Source organism: Salminus brasiliensis, chromosome 24 (genome assembly GCF_030463535.1).
Source record: "Salminus brasiliensis chromosome 24, fSalBra1.hap2, whole genome shotgun sequence".
Lineage (NCBI taxonomy): Eukaryota > Metazoa > Chordata > Actinopteri > Characiformes > Bryconidae > Salminus > Salminus brasiliensis.
In genome coordinates, this window is record NC_132901.1 from 11,368,309 (window position 1) to 11,384,851 (window position 16,543).

The 16,543-nt window shown below is 42.6% G+C and overlaps 3 protein-coding genes across 3 annotated transcripts; all 3 read left to right on the top strand.

Moving 5' to 3' along the window:
- The first annotated feature begins 455 nt into the window (after positions 1–455).
- On the top strand, positions 456–830 carry LOC140547009 (histone H2B). Its single transcript, XM_072670494.1, has one exon. The coding sequence runs from the start codon at positions 456–458 to the stop codon at positions 828–830; it is 375 nt and encodes a 124-aa protein (XP_072526595.1).
- Positions 831–8,741: 7,911 nt separating this feature from the next.
- On the top strand, positions 8,742–9,679 carry LOC140546605 (histone H2A-like). Its single transcript, XM_072669989.1, has 2 exons — positions 8,742–9,124; positions 9,559–9,679. The coding sequence occupies exons 1-2, from the start codon at positions 8,742–8,744 to the stop codon at positions 9,677–9,679; spliced, it is 504 nt and encodes a 167-aa protein (XP_072526090.1).
- Positions 9,680–9,734: 55 nt separating this feature from the next.
- Positions 9,735–10,145, top strand: LOC140546606 (histone H3). The gene has a single exon (XM_072669990.1). It carries the CDS (start codon positions 9,735–9,737, stop codon positions 10,143–10,145), a length of 411 nt encoding a protein of 136 aa, XP_072526091.1.
- Positions 10,146–16,543: the final 6,398 nt, after the last annotated feature.

Here is a 16,543-nt window from a genome sequence, read left to right on the forward strand (position 1 = left end):
ATATATGAAGAATACATATAGTTTTCAATTTCCCCCGTATGCGTTGATTAAACGTTTGAATAAATTCAGAATATCGCCGTCAACGCCGCTGTGGCGAAAAATAATGTGCCGTCTGCACGGTGGGTAAAAATGCGCGGGTAGGCGAACAAAGAGAATGCTGCTCTGGGGAGGGGGAAGGGAAGAGGAGAATAGGGAGGGGAGGGGAGGGGAGGGGAGGGGAATGAGGGGAGGGGAGGGGAGGGGAGGGGAATGAAGGGAGGGGAGGGGAGGGGAGGGGAGGGGAGGGGAATGAAGGGTGGGGGGTTGGCAAGAAGAGAGCGGACAATTTGTTGTCCAATGGTCGTTTGACGGCATTCTGGAGGCGGTACCTCGTCTAATTAAAATGCTAGAGTCTAAATAATGTGGGAGCTTATCGCCTCCCCCTCATTCTTCAGTCTTACTCGACGAGGAGCAGTATGCCTGAGCCAGCTAAGTCCGCGCCCAAGAAGGGATCCAAGAAAGCCGTGACCAAGACGGCCGGGAAAGGCGGCAAGAAGCGCAGAAAGTCCAGGAAGGAGAGCTATGCCATCTACGTGTACAAGGTGCTGAAGCAGGTCCACCCTGACACTGGAATCTCCTCTAAAGCGATGGGCATCATGAACTCGTTCGTGAACGACATCTTCGAGCGCATCGCCGGTGAGTCTTCTCGTTTGGCTCACTACAACAAACGTTCTACTATCACCTCTAGGGAGATCCAGACTGCTGTGCGTCTGCTCCTTCCCGGTGAGTTGGCCAAGCACGCCGTGTCAGAGGGCACAAAGGCCGTCACCAAGTACACGAGCTCCAAGTAAATAGTGATAGCGGCGTAATCCAAACCCAACGGCTCTTTTAAGAGCCACCCACGGTTTCTTCCAAAGAGCAGTTTTATTCAAGAACCAAGTAAGTTATAATACTAATTATTATTATTATTATTATTATTTATTAGAGAGTGCCTTTATTGTTACATACTTATTGATGTATGTATGTATGTAAATCAACTTACTTAATTGTTTGTTTGCATTTAATTGGTATAGTGTACTAGGATTCAGGGACAGAGCAGCAAACTAAAATACTGTGCCATACTAACTGTATGGAGTGGGCTTGTAGTGCTAATTGGGATAAATGAAGCTGCACATCACCTGTGAAAGACCAGTCCAGAGGAGATCAGCCTTACAGGTGGGGAAGAGTGAGGCAGGAAACCATACTAGGGTTGACTTAAACCCTAGAATTACACACCTGATCTTTGTAATGAAAGCTGTCTAGTATATATAACCAGGCATACGGTTAGGCTCTCCCACAAGCCTTTTTTGTTGGGTCACAGAAGGGTGAAGTTAGTTAAAGCCTTAGGTTTATGGTGGGATTTGAGTGAACAAAAGTAGGTTCAGAGCAAGGCTTTTGATGTAGAGGGTCGAAGTAAGGCAAAAGGACGAGGGTAGAATAATTAAATTGAGATAGCGTAAGTAAAAAAGTATGGCGGTGAAAGTGTGTTTAGTGCAGATGTGATCTAGGAAGAGTGAGTAACAGTGGCTTGGTAAGGAGGCCTCAGGTTTATGATGAAGGTGGATTGAGTTAAAGTGACCGTGAGCTTAGGCCTTTGCCTTAGGATACAAAGGAAGGTTCAGTAAAAGTGAGTTTCAACATAAGCCATCAGCCTGATGATATGGATACACATGGCCTCGGCCTACTGAGGACTGCACATCTAAGTAGAATGGTCATGACTGCATGGAATGGGTTAAATGAAAGCAAAAGTTTGGTGTGTTGCTTATTGAGATAGAGGGAAGGATGGGGTTAATTTGTTTTAGGACAAGAATGAGATTGCAGTTGTTTCATGTGAGGGGTTCGAATGAGGATGGAGTGATTTTGTATAATGGTTGGATGAAGGATGGGGTTATTTCATTTTAGGGTTGGAGAGAGAAGGTGGTGGGGTTTGTATTAGAGTATGAATGAAAATGGGTTATTTTATTTTGGGGTTAGACGGCGGATGGGGTTATTTTGTTTCATTGTTAGAATGATGTTAAGGTTATGTTGTATTAGGTTAAGAGGGAGGACAGAGTTATTTTGTATTAGGACTATTTGGTTTGGTTCACTAAAAGATGAATTTGGTTGAAGTCTTAGGTTAATGTTGAGATTCGAGCGAGCAAGAATAGGTTCAGAGCTAGACTTTTGATGTAGAGGGTTGAAGCAAGGCAAAAGGACAAGGGTAGAGTAAATAAAATAGTATGGCGGTCAAAGGCCTCAGGTTTATGATGAAGGTGGATTGAGTTAAAGTGACCGTGAGCTTAGGCCTTTGCCTTAGGATACAAAGGAAGATTCAGTAAAAGTAAAACAGTTTCAACATAAGCCATCAGCCTGATGTTTTGGATACACATGGCCTCGGCCTACTGAGGAATGCACATCTAAGTAGAATGGTCATGACTGCATGGAATGGTTTAAATGAAAGTAAAAGTTTAAAAATAATTATTTGGTGTGTTGCTTAGTGAGATAGAGGGAAGGATGGGGTTAATTTGTTTTAGGACAAGAATGAGATTGGAGTTGTTTCATGTGAGGGGTTCGAATGAGGATGGAGTGATTTTGTATAATGGTTGGAGGAAGGATGGGGTTATTTCATTTTAGGGTTGGAGAGAGAAGGTGGTGGGGTTTGTATTAGAGTATGAATGAAAATGGGTTATTTTATTATGGGGTTATTTTGTTTCATTGTTAGAATGCTGTTAAGGTTATGTTGTACTAGGTGAAGAGGGAGGACAGAGTTATTTTGTATTAGGACTACTTGGTTGGGTCACAAAAAGATGAATTTGGTTGAAGCCTTAGGTTAATGGTGAGATTCGAGCGAGCAAGAATAGGTTCAGAGCTAGACTTTTGATGTAGAGGGTCGGAGCAAGGCAAAAAGACGAGGGTAGAGTAAGTAAATTTAGGTAGCGTAAGTAAAAAAGTATGGCGGTGAAAGTGTGTTTAGTGCAGATGTGATCTAGGAAGAGTGAGTAACAGTAGCTTTGTAAACGAGGCCTCAGGTTTATGATGGAGGTGGATTGTGTTAAAGTGACTGTGAGCTTAGGCCTTTGCCTTAGGAAGGTTCAGAAAAAGTGAATTTCAACATTGGCCATCAGCCTGATGATTTGGACACACATGGCCTCGGCCTACTGAAGAATGCACATCTAAGTAGAATGGTCATGTCTGCAAGGAATGGGTTAAATGAAAGTAAAAGTTTAAAAATAATAATTTGGTGTGTTGCTTATTGGGATAGAGGGAGGGATGGGGTTAATTTGTTTTAGGACAAGAATGAGATTGGAGTTGTTTCATGTGAGGGGTTCGAATGAGGATGGGGAGTGATTTTGTATAATGGTTGGAGGAAGGATGGTGTTATTTCATTTTAGGGTTGGAGAGAGATGGTGGTGGGGTTTGTATTAGGAAGTGATTAGGCCTTTGCCTTAGGATACAAAGGAAGGTTCAGTAAAAGTGAGTTTCAACATAAGCCATCAGCCTGATGATTCGGATACACATGGATACACATGGCCTCGGCCTACTGAGGACTGCACATCTAAGTAGAATGGTCATGACTGCATGGAATGGGTTAAATGAAAGCAAAAGTTTGGTGTGTTGCTTATTGAGATAGAGGGAAGGATGGGGTTAATTTGTTTTAGGACAAGAATGAGATTGCAGTTGTTTCATGTGAGGGGTTCGAATGAGGATGGAGTGATTTTGTATAATGGTTGGATGAAGGATGGGGTTATTTCATTTTAGGGTTGGAGAGAGAAGGTGGTGGGGTTTGTATTAGAGTATGAATGAAAATGGGTTATTTTATTTTGGGGTTAGACGGCGGATGGGGTTATTTTGTTTCATTGTTAGAATGATGTTAAGGTTATGTTGTACTAGGTTAAGAGGGAGGACAGAGTTATTTTGTATTAGGACTATTTTGTTGGGTCACAAAAAGATGAATTTGGTTGAAGCCTTAGGTTAATGTTGAGATTCGAGCGAGCAAGAATAGGTTCAGAGCTAGACTTTTGATGTAGAGAGTTGAAGCAAGGCAAAAGGACAAGGGTAGAGTAAATAAAATAGTATGGCGGTCAAAGGCCTCAGGTTTATGATGAAGGTGGATTGAGTTAAAGTGACCGTGAGCTTAGGCCTTTGCCTTAGGATACAAAGGAAGATTCAGTAAAAGTAAAACAGTTTCAACATAAGCCATCAGCCTGATGTTTTGGATACACATGGCCTCGGCCTACTGAGGAATGCACATCTAAGTAGAAAGGTCATGACTGCATGGAATGGGTTAAATGAAAGTAAAAGTTTAAAAATAATTATTTGGTGTGTTGCTTAGTGAGATAGAGGGAAGGATGGGGTTAATTTGTTTTAGGACAAGAATGAGATTGGAGTTGTTTCATGTGAGGGGTTCGAATGAGGATGGAGTGATTTTGTATAATGGTTGGAGGAAGGATGGGGTTATTTCATTTTAGGGTTGGAGAGAGAAGGTGGTGGGGTTTGTATTAGAGTATGAATGAAAATGGGTTATTTTATTTTGGGGTTAGACGGCGGATGGGGTTATTTTGTTTCATTGTTAGAATGCTGTTAAGGTTATGTTGTACTAGGTGAAGAGGGAGGACAGAGTTATTTTGTATTAGGACTACTTGGTTGGGTCACAAAAAGATGAATTTGGTTGAAGCCTTAGGTTAATGGTGAGATTCGAGCGAGCAAGAATAGGTTCAGAGCTAGACTTTTGATGTAGAGGGTCGGAGCAAGGCAAAAAGACGAGGGTAGAGTAAGTAAATTTAGGTAGCGTAAGTAAAAAAGTATGGCGGTGAAAGTGTGTTTAGTGCAGATGTGATCTAGGAAGAGTGAGTAACAGTAGCTTTGTAAACGAGGCCTCAGGTTTATGATGGAGGTGGATTGTGTTAAAGTGACTGTGAGCTTAGGCCTTTGCCTTAGGAAGGTTCAGAAAAAGTGAATTTCAACATTGGCCATCAGCCTGATGATTTGGATACACATGGCCTCGGCCTACTGAAGAATGCACATCTAAGTAGAATGGTCATGTCTGCATGGAATGGGTTAAATGAAAGTAAAAGTTTAAAAATAATAATTTGGTGTGTTGCTTATTGGGATAGAGGGAGGGATGGGGTTAATTTGTTTTAGTACAAGAATGAGATTGGAGTTGTTTCATGTGAGGGGTTCGAATGAGGATGGGGAGTGATTTTGTATAATGGTTGGAGGAAGGATGGTGTTATTTCATTTTAGGGTTGGAGAGAGATGGTGGTGGGGTTTGTATTAGAGTATGAATAAAAATGGGTTATTTTATTTTGGGGTTAGACGGCGGATGGGGTTATTTTGTTTCATGGTTAGAATGATGTTAAGGTTATGTTGTACTAGGTTAAGAGGGAGGACAGAGTTATTTTGTATTAGGACTATTTGGTTTGGTTCACTAAAAGATGAATTTGGTTGAAGTCTTAGGTTAATGGTGAGATTTGAGCGAGCAAGAATAGGTTCATAGATATTTTTTTGATGTAGAGGGTTTGGAGCAATGCAAAAGGACGAGGGTAGAGTAAGTAAAATAGTATGGCGGTCAAAGGCCTCAGTTTTATGATGAAGGTGGATTGAGTTAAAGTGACCGTGAGCTTAGGCCTTTGCCTTAGGACACAAAGGAAGGTTCAGTAAAAGTGAGTTTCAACATAAGCCATCAGCCTGATGATTCGGATACACATGGATACACATGGCCTCGGCCTACTGAGGACTGCACATCTAAGTAGAATGGTCATGACTGCATGGAATGGGTTAAATGAAAGCAAAAGTTTGGTGTGTTGCTTATTGAAATAGAGGGAAGGATGGGGTTAATTTGTTTTAGGACAAGAATGAGATTGCAGTTGTTTCATGTGAGGGGTTCGAATGAGGATGGAGTGATTTTGTTTAATGGTTGGATGAAGGATGGGGTTATTTCATTTTAGGGTTGGAGAGAGAAGGTGGTGGGGTTTGTATTAGAGTATGAATGAAAATGGGTTATTTTATTTTGGGGTTAGACGGCGGATGGGGTTATTTTGTTTCATTGTTAGAATGATGTTAAGGTTATGTTGTACTAGGTTAAGAGGGAGGACAGAGTTATTTTGTATTAGGACTATTTGGTTGGGTCACAAAAAGATGAATTTGGTTGAAGTCTTAGGTTAATGGTGAGATTCGAGGGAGCAAGAATAGGTTCATAGATATTTTTTGATGTAGAGGGTTTGGAGCAATGCAAAAGGACGAGGGAAGAGTAAGTAAAATAGTATGGCGGTCAAAGGCCTCAGTTTTATGATGAAGGTGGATTGAGTTAAAGTGACGGTGAGCTTAAGCCTTTGCCTTAGGATACAAAGGAAGGTTCAGTAAAAGTGAGTTTCAACATTAGCCATCAGCCTGATGATTTGGATACACATGGCCTCGGCCTACTGAGGAATGCACATCTAAGTAGAATGGTCATGACTGCATGGAATGGGTTAAATGAAAGCAAAAGTTTAAAAATAATAATTTGGTGTGTTGCTTATTGGGATAGAGGGAGGGATGGGGTTAATTTGTTTTAGTACAAGAATGAGATTGGAGTTGTTTCATGTGAGGGGTTCGAATGAGGGTGGAGTGATTTTGTATAATGGTTGGAGGAAGGATGGGGTTATTTTATTTAGGGTTGGAGAGAGAAAATGGTTATTTTCTATTAGGGTTAAAATGAAAAATGGGGTTTTAGGGTTTAAATGAGCTTGGGTTTATTTTGTATTGGGGTTAGAGTGAAGGTGCAGTTATTTTGTATTAGGCTTGAAAAAGGGCATCATTGTTTTATGTTATGTTTAGAAGTTAGAAGTTTTGTCTTTTTTTTTTATTTTATTTTGTTTTTTGTGTTTTAGGGTTGGGGGGGTGTATGCAGTTATTTTGTGTTAGGGTTATTATGAGATTTTTGGCTATGGTATATTGGGTGTGTTACGAGTGCGTATTAGGGGACCTATGGAGAGCCGTTCCGAGTGTGGAAGCGCCGGTGACAAAGACGCATCGACGGTGGAAGTCATACTGCGCACACACGGCAACACTGTGCTTTACACACTCCTCAAGGTCGCCTCGCACGACGAGCAAAACAACGCACCCACGTCTCGGATGCCCAGCACGCTCTCGCCGAGGCTCTCCTCCAACGCACCGGATAACACTCGCCCAGTTCGTGGCACCTTTTGTCGCCGTTTTCCACCGATTAGCACGCCAAATGCGCCGCCGCCCGTTCGGCACGCCGGTAGCGTGGCACGCTTCGGTGAGCGCCGTATCAAACGCGGCGTCGTTACGCTGCCCTTCCCGTCTTCTCAACACACGGTGGAGCCTCTCGGAGACGAAAGAGCATTTCTACGCTCGCCAAGTTGAGCTTTCGCCCATATTTCGCTCGACAAACGCCGAGAGAAAACACAAGTGCGAGACCGTCGCTGCCACACGGCTTTGCGGCATCGAGCGAGTTGAGTCTACAACGTTCTCATGTGGCTTTTAAGGGCCGGCCCCCTCGCTGCAGCGGGAGGCTCTACAGAACGCTGCAGCAGTTTGTGCTCACTCGCGCTCACAGCAAAGCAGAACAATGGCAGAAGTCGCTCCAGCCCCAGCCGCCTCGGCGCCCGCCAAGGCCCCCAAGAAGAAGGCCGCCGCCCGCCCCAAGAAAGCCGGCCCCAGCGTGGGCGAGCTCATCGTCAAGGCCGTCTCGGCTTCCAAGGAGAGGAGCGGCGTGTCTCTCGCCGCCCTGAAGAAAGCCCTGGCTGCCGGCGGCTACGACGTCGAGAAGAACAACTCACGCGTTAAGCTCGCCGTCAAGAGCCTCGTCACCAAGGGCACTCTGGTGCAGACCAAAGGCACCGGCGCGTCGGGCTCTTTCAAGCTTAACAAGAAGCAGGCCGAGGCAAAGAAGAAGCCGGCCGCCAAGAAACCGGCACCTAAAGCTAAGAAGCCGGCCGCCAAGAAACCAGCCGCGGCCAAGAAGCCCAAGAAGGTAGCAGCCAAGAAACCCACTGCGGCTAAGAAATCCCCCAAGAAGGCCAAGAAGCCCGTCGCGGCCGCTAAGAAGGCAGCGAAGAGCCCCAAGAAGGCCAAGAAGCCGGCGGCTCCCAAAAAGGCGACCAAGAGCCCAAAGAAAGCCAAAACGGTCAAGCCTAAAGCAGCTAAGCCCAAGGCGGCGAAGGCGAAAAAGGCTGCCCCTAAGAAGAAGTAAACAGTAACGCCGTTTACCTTCATGTCTTGTTTCTCTATTCAACGGCTCTTTTAAGAGCCACCCACAGTTTCATAAAAAAACAGCTTTTTTCCCCCCTTGTTACTGCACAATGAATTGATTGTTAAAAAAAAAAAAAAACACTCAACAACACAAAAATAGCTCTCATTAGTTTCCCCACACAATAATTATATATGATCAATATATATATTTTTTTGGTTTGGTCATACGTGTTACATTTGAGCGGGAAAGGGAAAGGAAACGCGGGGCACGAGTGGGGGTAAATGTTTCTTTCTTTAACCCGTTTTCTTTCTTCCTTTCTTTCTCTCTCTCGCTCACACAGACACACAGCACGAGAGGAGGAGGGAGTCGGGTAGGAAAGCGAGCAGAGGTGGGAGGACGCTAGAGTCTGACGGCGGAAATGCGATTGGCTGTTGGTGCGCGTAGCTTTTAGCCAATAGGACCGTAGGCGATTTTGCTATATCAACGGCGCTCGTTGGCCGGCGTGCATTATTTCAGCTTTGTTCGACGAACACGACTGACGCGAATCATGAGTGGAAGAGGCAAAACCGGTGGTAAAGCTAGGGCCAAGGCTAAGACTCGTTCGTCCCGCGCCGGACTGCAGTTCCCAGTTGGCCGTGTGCACAGGCTCCTGCGTAAAGGCAACTACGCTGAGCGGGTCGGCGCCGGCGCTCCCGTCTACTTGGCCGCCGTCCTGGAGTATCTCACCGCTGAGATTCTCGAGTTGGCTGGCAACGCCGCCCGCGACAACAAGAAGACCCGTATCATCCCCCGTCACCTGCAGCTGGCTGTTCGTAACGACGAGGAGCTGAACAAACTGCTCGGAGGAGTTACTATCGCCCAAGGTGGTGTGCTGCCCAACATTCAGGCTGTACTGCTGCCTAAGAAGACCGAGAAGACTGTGAAGACAAAGTAAATTGGCGCTCTCCGTTGATTTATCTATACACAAAGGCTCTTTTAAGAGCCACCCATTTTTTCTAAGAAAAGTGCTGCTCCTTTACAAACAACACTACATATTCTTCACGTGATTTCCAGCTGCATAAAAAAATAATAGCTTTATGAACCGAGTTATTATATAAACACACTGCCATGCAATACACAATTGCCCTTTTTCATATATTTCACGTACTGAGATCAACACCCTATGCATATGTGCATGTATACACACATTCTCTCGCTCTCTCTCTCTCACACACACACACACACACAGTGTGTTTAATGTTCGCTGTAATGTACAGTACATTGATTAGTTTGATCATATTATTGTTCTTATTATTATATATTCTTTTAATGCTTTTTTTTCCTTTGTTGTTTTGTGTTACAGGAGCCCGCCGTTTTGCTTTTAGGTTTGAAAAGAAGACGCCCAATAGTGTGTCACCGACGCATTGCCGGCCGCCCAATGGGAAACAGACAACTTCAAGACGCCCAATGAGCGGCAAGCGGCTTGAAAGCTTAAAAGCCATGTGAAGCGAGCAAGAACTCATTCTCTTTCTTTTCCCCGAGAGGAGCAGAGTTCAACGCGATGGCAAGAACCAAGCAGACCGCCCGTAAGTCCACCGGTGGCAAGGCCCCGAGGAAGCAGCTCGCCACCAAGGCTGCTCGCAAGAGCGCCCCAGCCACCGGCGGCGTGAAAAAGCCTCACCGTTACAGGCCCGGCACCGTGGCTCTGAGGGAGATCCGCCGCTACCAGAAATCTACTGAGCTGCTGATCCGTAAGCTGCCCTTCCAGCGCCTAGTGCGTGAGATCGCTCAGGACTTCAAGACTGATCTCCGCTTCCAGAGCTCCGCCGTCATGGCCCTGCAGGAGGCTAGCGAGGCGTACTTGGTGGGTCTGTTTGAAGATACTAACCTGTGCGCTATCCACGCCAAGAGAGTCACCATCATGCCTAAAGACATCCAGCTGGCCCGCCGTATTCGCGGAGAGCGCGCTTAAACAGAGCGCTTCGACGTTTACCTGAAATACCCAACGGCTCTTTTAAGAGCCACCTACCCGTGTCCGCGCCGAAACAGCAAATGTCCGCCTCACCTCGGTGTTGCGTTTATATAATGTAAGGCTATTATGACGCGTGCGCTTCTAAATTCCATAGGACTGAGCGAGCGAAACCAGCCGTGAGACAGTGGTTGTGAAGATTAGGGAAAAAAAACAACTTCTATATGTGTGTCTATATATATATATAACGTTTTGTACTACATTTCACATCAAAATCGCCATATTTAACGTGTTTTAATACATATGAATACTTTTCTTTTAATACCTATCAATATGTTTATACATATTTAATAGTTTGGAAACAGTTCATTCACCCCAGCAGAAAGTAGAAGCCACTGCCCTTTCAGTAGAACACTACACTTTACACTATGTAATGTTTAGGCCGGTTTTGGCCTATTACAAACGGCATTAGTCATGGATGGAGCGTAGATCCCACCGCGTGGTGAAACTATACAACTGCAAGCACAGTTTCAGAGAGCAATGTATGTGTATATTCATATAATGAGAGCTAGATTTGGGGTACTTACGTTTCATACATATGCAACATGAGTTTGATTGCATAGAGAGTAAGCGAGACCAGCTGTGTTGTTTGTGCTTGCTTTTAGGGCAGCAGTAAAGGAGGTAAGTGTATAGTCCGGAGAGGAATGTTTGTTTGTTTGTTTGTTTTTAATCTCTTTCAATACCTCTACCAGAACAAGGCATGTCTAACTCTAAAAAATTATATGTTTACTCTATATGTTAACTCTATAAAATTCATGTTTCCCGTCACATTGTTTGTAAAATTAACCCAGATCAGCGGGAAAAACGCCAAAATTAAATGAATGTTGAGTCAGTATTGTTTTGTGCTATACTTCAAAAATTACCTTATTTAGTACAGTCTAGCTTGTCTGGAAGTATAACCCTTGAAGTATGGAGCAAATTAAATGAACCTTCCCAGCACATGTAAAATGATCATTAGAGAAGCCTAGGGAAAAGAAATAGTGAATAAATACTGGCAGGGGTAAAGTGTTTGTCCTGCCTAGGATGCACCCGGTTATGTAATAGAGAGTAGAAGCCTTTGAGCCTTGAGTACAGTAGTGCTCTTCTGTGTGGTGAATAGAAGGGCTTTTGGAAGTGCTCATTGCAAACGACCACCGTTGTTTTGGGATCATGGGCATATATGTCATGGATGGAGCGTGGATGCCATCGTGTGGTCAAACTAGGCAAATGCAAACGTTAACTAACTAGATTTATTCGTGTGAATGTTACAGCTTTTTCATTTGATAGATGGTTGTGAACTCCAGTACGTCTACTAAGTCATTTGTATTGCGGTGTTATTTTGGTTAGTGTTTTTTAAAGTACATTTTTAAAAATGTTTCTATTGAAGCATACTTCAGTTCAGGGCATTTTAGAAGCCAGCATGGTTACCAGTTCTCATGCTGCCAGGCAATGAAATGGAAACTTAATTTAGGGCAATTTTATACACATTAAATATGATTGTTAACTGCACCAATAAATCTAAAAAGTAATTACATGTCTTGTGGGATGATTGTCGTTTGGGCTTGGGTTTCATTTTAACAATATGCTAACGATAAAGTCGGACAGAAGGAAAAAAAAAACAAAACAAAACAAAAAAAAACCCTCCAGACCGTATAACCTCCTTCCACAACTAGATAAAATGTCTTGTTTTGAAGAATGCTTGATAGAAGCTGTCTTTAATGAAGGCACTGTATTAGCCATCATGACAACCAAACAGCATGCAGTTAGGTAAAATTCACTCACTGCTAGAAGCCTTTGAGACAAATTGTAGAGTAGTGCACTTCTATGTAGGACCTTTGTTTCCTTCTCTTTAGAGCCCTTAAACTCTGTGTATCAGTTTATATTGAGGTTCCCATAATAATCATAAATCAATAAAGAAAACCGCTCATCTGCTATCAAGACCTGACTGAGGAGCTGGAGGCCAGTGAAGCAAAGCTAAAATATGGAAAAGCATACGCACCCTGCAAGGTTTCGGTCAGAGACTTTCTTCAAGGCATAGGTAAGTAACAAATGAATACAAAAAACTCTTTCTCCTCTTTCTGATTTTGCTTCTTTAAATGTCTGCATGGACCAAAAAATCAAAAAGATGAATTGTTTTATATTTTGCAGATTTACATTTTGACCACCAGATGGCATCCACGCTCCATTCACGTACTACGACCACAGACTTAAAGCTTAGCCCTGAAACTCCATCAGAAGCCTAAGGGGTAGGTCTAGCCAAACTGCTTCCACTCACCCAGACTTCATCATGAGCTCTACACTTACTTTGCTTACCACAATGTCTTTCCATATTTCTTTATCATCCACTAACTGCAACATATGGTAAAAGCAACATTACTTAAAGCAACATTAACTCCCTCTGTGTTTATCTAATCTAACATGACTTTTATTAGAAGATGTAAAACGAGCCTGAGAAATCCAAGGGGTAAACATGTAGTTTTAGTTGGCCTCATTAGGAGCTTTTCCCTTGTATGCAATAATATACCATTTATTCGATTTGTGTTTGATCTTTCTTTCTTTAAATGTCTCTGTGGACACTATATCTTTAAGTTGTAGTGTATTAGATCAACGACTACAATTCCCATGATGCCTAACTAAAGATGGTCTCTGACCAAAACCTTGCCAATTAAAATTGACTCATCTGCTATCAAGACCTGACTGAGGAGCTGGAGGCCAGTGGAGCAAAGCTAAAATATGGAAAAACATACGCACCCTCAAAAAAAAATTAACCTGCATGGTTTAGGTCAGAGACTTTCTTCAAGGCATAGGTAAGTAACAAATGAATACAAAAGTTCTAACAAAAGTTTATCAACAGCCGACCGTACTGCCTCCTCCCTTGTAAGTTAGCTTCTCTGCTATTTAAATGTAACTCTTTCTCCTCTTTCTGATTTTGCTTCTTTAATTGTCTCCGTGGACAAGAAATAAATAAATAAATCAATAAATAAATCAATAAATAAATAAAAAATTGCAAGATTAATTGTTTTACATTTTGACCACACGATGGCATCCACGCTCCATTTACGTACTATGACCACAGTCTTGAGGCCTAGCCCTGAAACTCCATCAGAAGCCTAAAAGACTTGACTAGAGAAGTGCACTTCTGTGTAGTGTATACAGTGTAAGGGATTTAGGAAGTGCCCAATTGCAAACGTCACCGTTGTTTTGGGATCGTGGATATATGTCATGGATGGAGCGTGGATGCCATCGTGTGGTCAAACTCGCAAATGCAAACGCTAACAACATAGATGTATACGTGTATGTGTGTGAATGTTACAGCTGTTACATATGACAGATGGTTGTGAACTCCAGTAAGTCTACTAAGTTCTACCAAGGAACTTTTGGGCATTTTAGTAGCCAGCAGGATAACCAGTTGTCATGCTACCAGGCAATGAAATGAAAACTTATTTTAGGGCACCGTAATTTTGTTTGGGTTTTAACAATATGCTAATGATAAAGTAGGGCAGAAGAAAACAAAATACTCAATACTGTATTATCTCCTTACAGATCTTAGTAAAGTGCCTTAAATAAAGAGTGCTTCTATCAAGCATTCTTTAACTAAAGACATTTTATCATCAGTTAGGTAAAAAGCCAACAATTCTCTCATTAAGAGTCAAACTGTAGAGTAGTGCAGTTCTATGTAGGACCTTTGTTCTCCTCCCCTTAGAGCCCTTAAATTCTATGTTGTATGGTTATGTGTATGTATGTATGCATCAGGTTATATTGAGGTCAACATAATAATCATAAATCAATAAAGAACACCGCTCTGCTATCAAGACCTGGCTGAAGAGCTGGAGGCAAGTGGGGCAAAGCTAAAAATTGGAAAGCGGATGCACCATCAGCGCAAAAAATCATTTTAACCTGCAAGGTCAGAGACTTTCTTCAAGGCATAGGTAAGTAACAAATTAACACAAAAGTGCTAACAAAGGTGTATCAAAAGTCAGCCGTACTCACTTGTGAATTAGCTTTTTTGTGCTTCTCAAATTTAACTCTTTCTCCTCTTTCTGATTTTGCTTCTTTAAATGTCTCTGTGGACCAAAAAAAAAATATGTATTTTTTATATTTTGCAGATTTACATTTTGACCACCAGATGGCATCCACGCTCCATTCACGTACTACGACCACAGTCTTAAAGCTTAGCCCTGAAACTCCATCAGAATCCTAAAGGGTAGGTCAAGCCAAACTGCTTCCACTCACCCTGACTTCATCATGAGCTTTACACTTACTTTATATCACCACAATTTCTTTATCATCCACTAACTGCAACATATGTCTAAGGCTTTATCATCCACTAACTGCAACATACTTTGCTTTCCACAATTTCTTTCCTTCCTTTCTCTTCCACTAACTGCTAACCAATATGGCTGTTATTAGAAGATGTATAGTGGAAACCTGAGGAATCCAAATGGTGTGGGTTTAGTTTAAGTTGGCCTCAATTTACTTTATGTGCAAAAATATTAAAGTGGTGGTTTGTGAGAGAGAGAGAGAGAGAGAGAGAGAGAGAGAGAGAGAGAGAGAGAGAGAGAGAGAAAGAAAGAGAGAGAGAGAGAGAGAGAGAGAGAGACATGCATTTGTAGACATATGGCTTGCTTTATGCATACTCATTCATTCTGACAGAAAATACAAACCCTGTACTGGTTTGTGTGTTTCTTTAAACGTCTTTATATCAATGTGTCAATGACACGATTTGTCTTTATCCTGTAGTGTCAAGATCAAGGACTACAATTCCCATGATGCCTAACTACAAGTTCGATAGATGACGTTTTATTGATTATCTATCTATCTATCTATCTATCTATCTTCATCTAATGATGAAATCCGATAACTGCACGTCCAGTCACAGTAAAAAGTAAACCGTGTGCCATGGTGTACAGTAGTGGGGTGATCTTCGTGGGTGCTTGTTTTATGCTTGCAAGGTCGTAACCCTAGTACTAAATAGCCATTTATGTGATTTATATTCAGGTGCATTGAGGAAGGACTAATTTTGTCATGTGTGTGTGTGTGTAATAAACGCTGCGCACGTTAGAATGGCGTGATGTAGTGTGACTTTGTTGTATACGAGACCGAGGCGCACATGGCGACAGCCATCAGAGGGCTGACCGAGGTATTTGTCGTGTTAAGACATATGTTAGCTACTTTTAATGTTCATACATGTGAAACGTCGTTTTTTTTTAGTCCTTACACTACTGGACCCTGGTTAGCTCCGGTGTGTCGTTGTTAGCACGATAACGTTTGCTAACTTGCCAAAAATGAAGTAGATAATGATATCCGATAACTCGATTTTGCCGAGAGCCTAAAGTTGTACACCCAGTCACAGCAAATTGATGTAGAACTGCCGTTGCTGGATCTATGTGTGGAGTTGTACATAGCTTGGAGCCAGCTTAGCGATTAGCAGCGTGGCTAACGCGGCTAGCATAAACAGTAAAGCGCAAATATGAGCCTAATTATGAGGGGTCATTATTTGTTGACCACAGTGCAGTACCACATGCGGGGTTGTAGCATAAAAGTACGCAATACAGCCGTGATTTGTGGCTGTTGAGTGATTTGAGTTAACTTGCTTTTTCAGGTCCACACATGAGCTAACAAAGCGATTAGCATGCTAGCTAACTCGGATGGTACAAACAATAACATACGCCAGCGAGTGTAAATACCTGTCAGATAAATACACACTCGCTCGAGTCAGTCAAGTTTTATTATGAAACGGTGTATACAGCAACATTTATACGTTTACTGTCGTGGTTGAAACCGAGAAGCCACCTTGGAGAGTAGCATGATGGCTAGGTGTCTTAAAATTAATCACAGAAATAACGATATTACGGACACGTGCGTAGTTCTCTATATTGTTATTTGGAGCAAGTGAGGGAGAAACAGTCGTGCTTAAACCCGGCTACCAGCAGCCTATCTTCTGGTTTTCAGAGCTGGGCAGCCTGTGTAGCTTGCTAGCTAGTGTTTTGTTTACAAAAGATTATTTTCGTTAGCTAGTTGCCGAAACGACTCCACGTGGAGTGCACGATGTCACGAAAAAACGGCTTCTATACTCACCTAGTGCACTAGAGAGTACTGGAGTGCGGTTTAGGATGGTAAAACACACAATCAATTACTACAATAATAACAATAATAATGTCAAGTGTGTAATCTTTCTAAGAAAACGGTGCATAAATGTTTATTTACAAAGGTCACATGGCCCCTATGCACTTCAAATTTCGTGAAAAGGAGTCAGAGGCTGTGTATGAGCCTACTTTGAGTCACTGTAAGTTCATCTTAAGCCTAGGTCACTGAATTTTATTAATTCATTCAGCTATTTATTTATTTATTTTAAGATTTCG

Coding starts and splice junctions, on each gene's coding strand:
- LOC140546606 (XM_072669990.1), top strand. CDS start 9,735: ATGGCAAGAACCAAGCAGACCGCCCGTAAGTCCACCGGTGGCAAGGCC.
- LOC140547009 (XM_072670494.1), top strand. CDS start 456: ATGCCTGAGCCAGCTAAGTCCGCGCCCAAGAAGGGATCCAAGAAAGCC.
- LOC140546605 (XM_072669989.1), top strand. CDS start 8,742: ATGAGTGGAAGAGGCAAAACCGGTGGTAAAGCTAGGGCCAAGGCTAAG. Junction 9,125..9,558: donor GAGAAGACTGTGAAGACAAA/GTAAATTGGCGC, acceptor TTTTGCTTTTAG/GTTTGAAAAGAAGACGCCCA.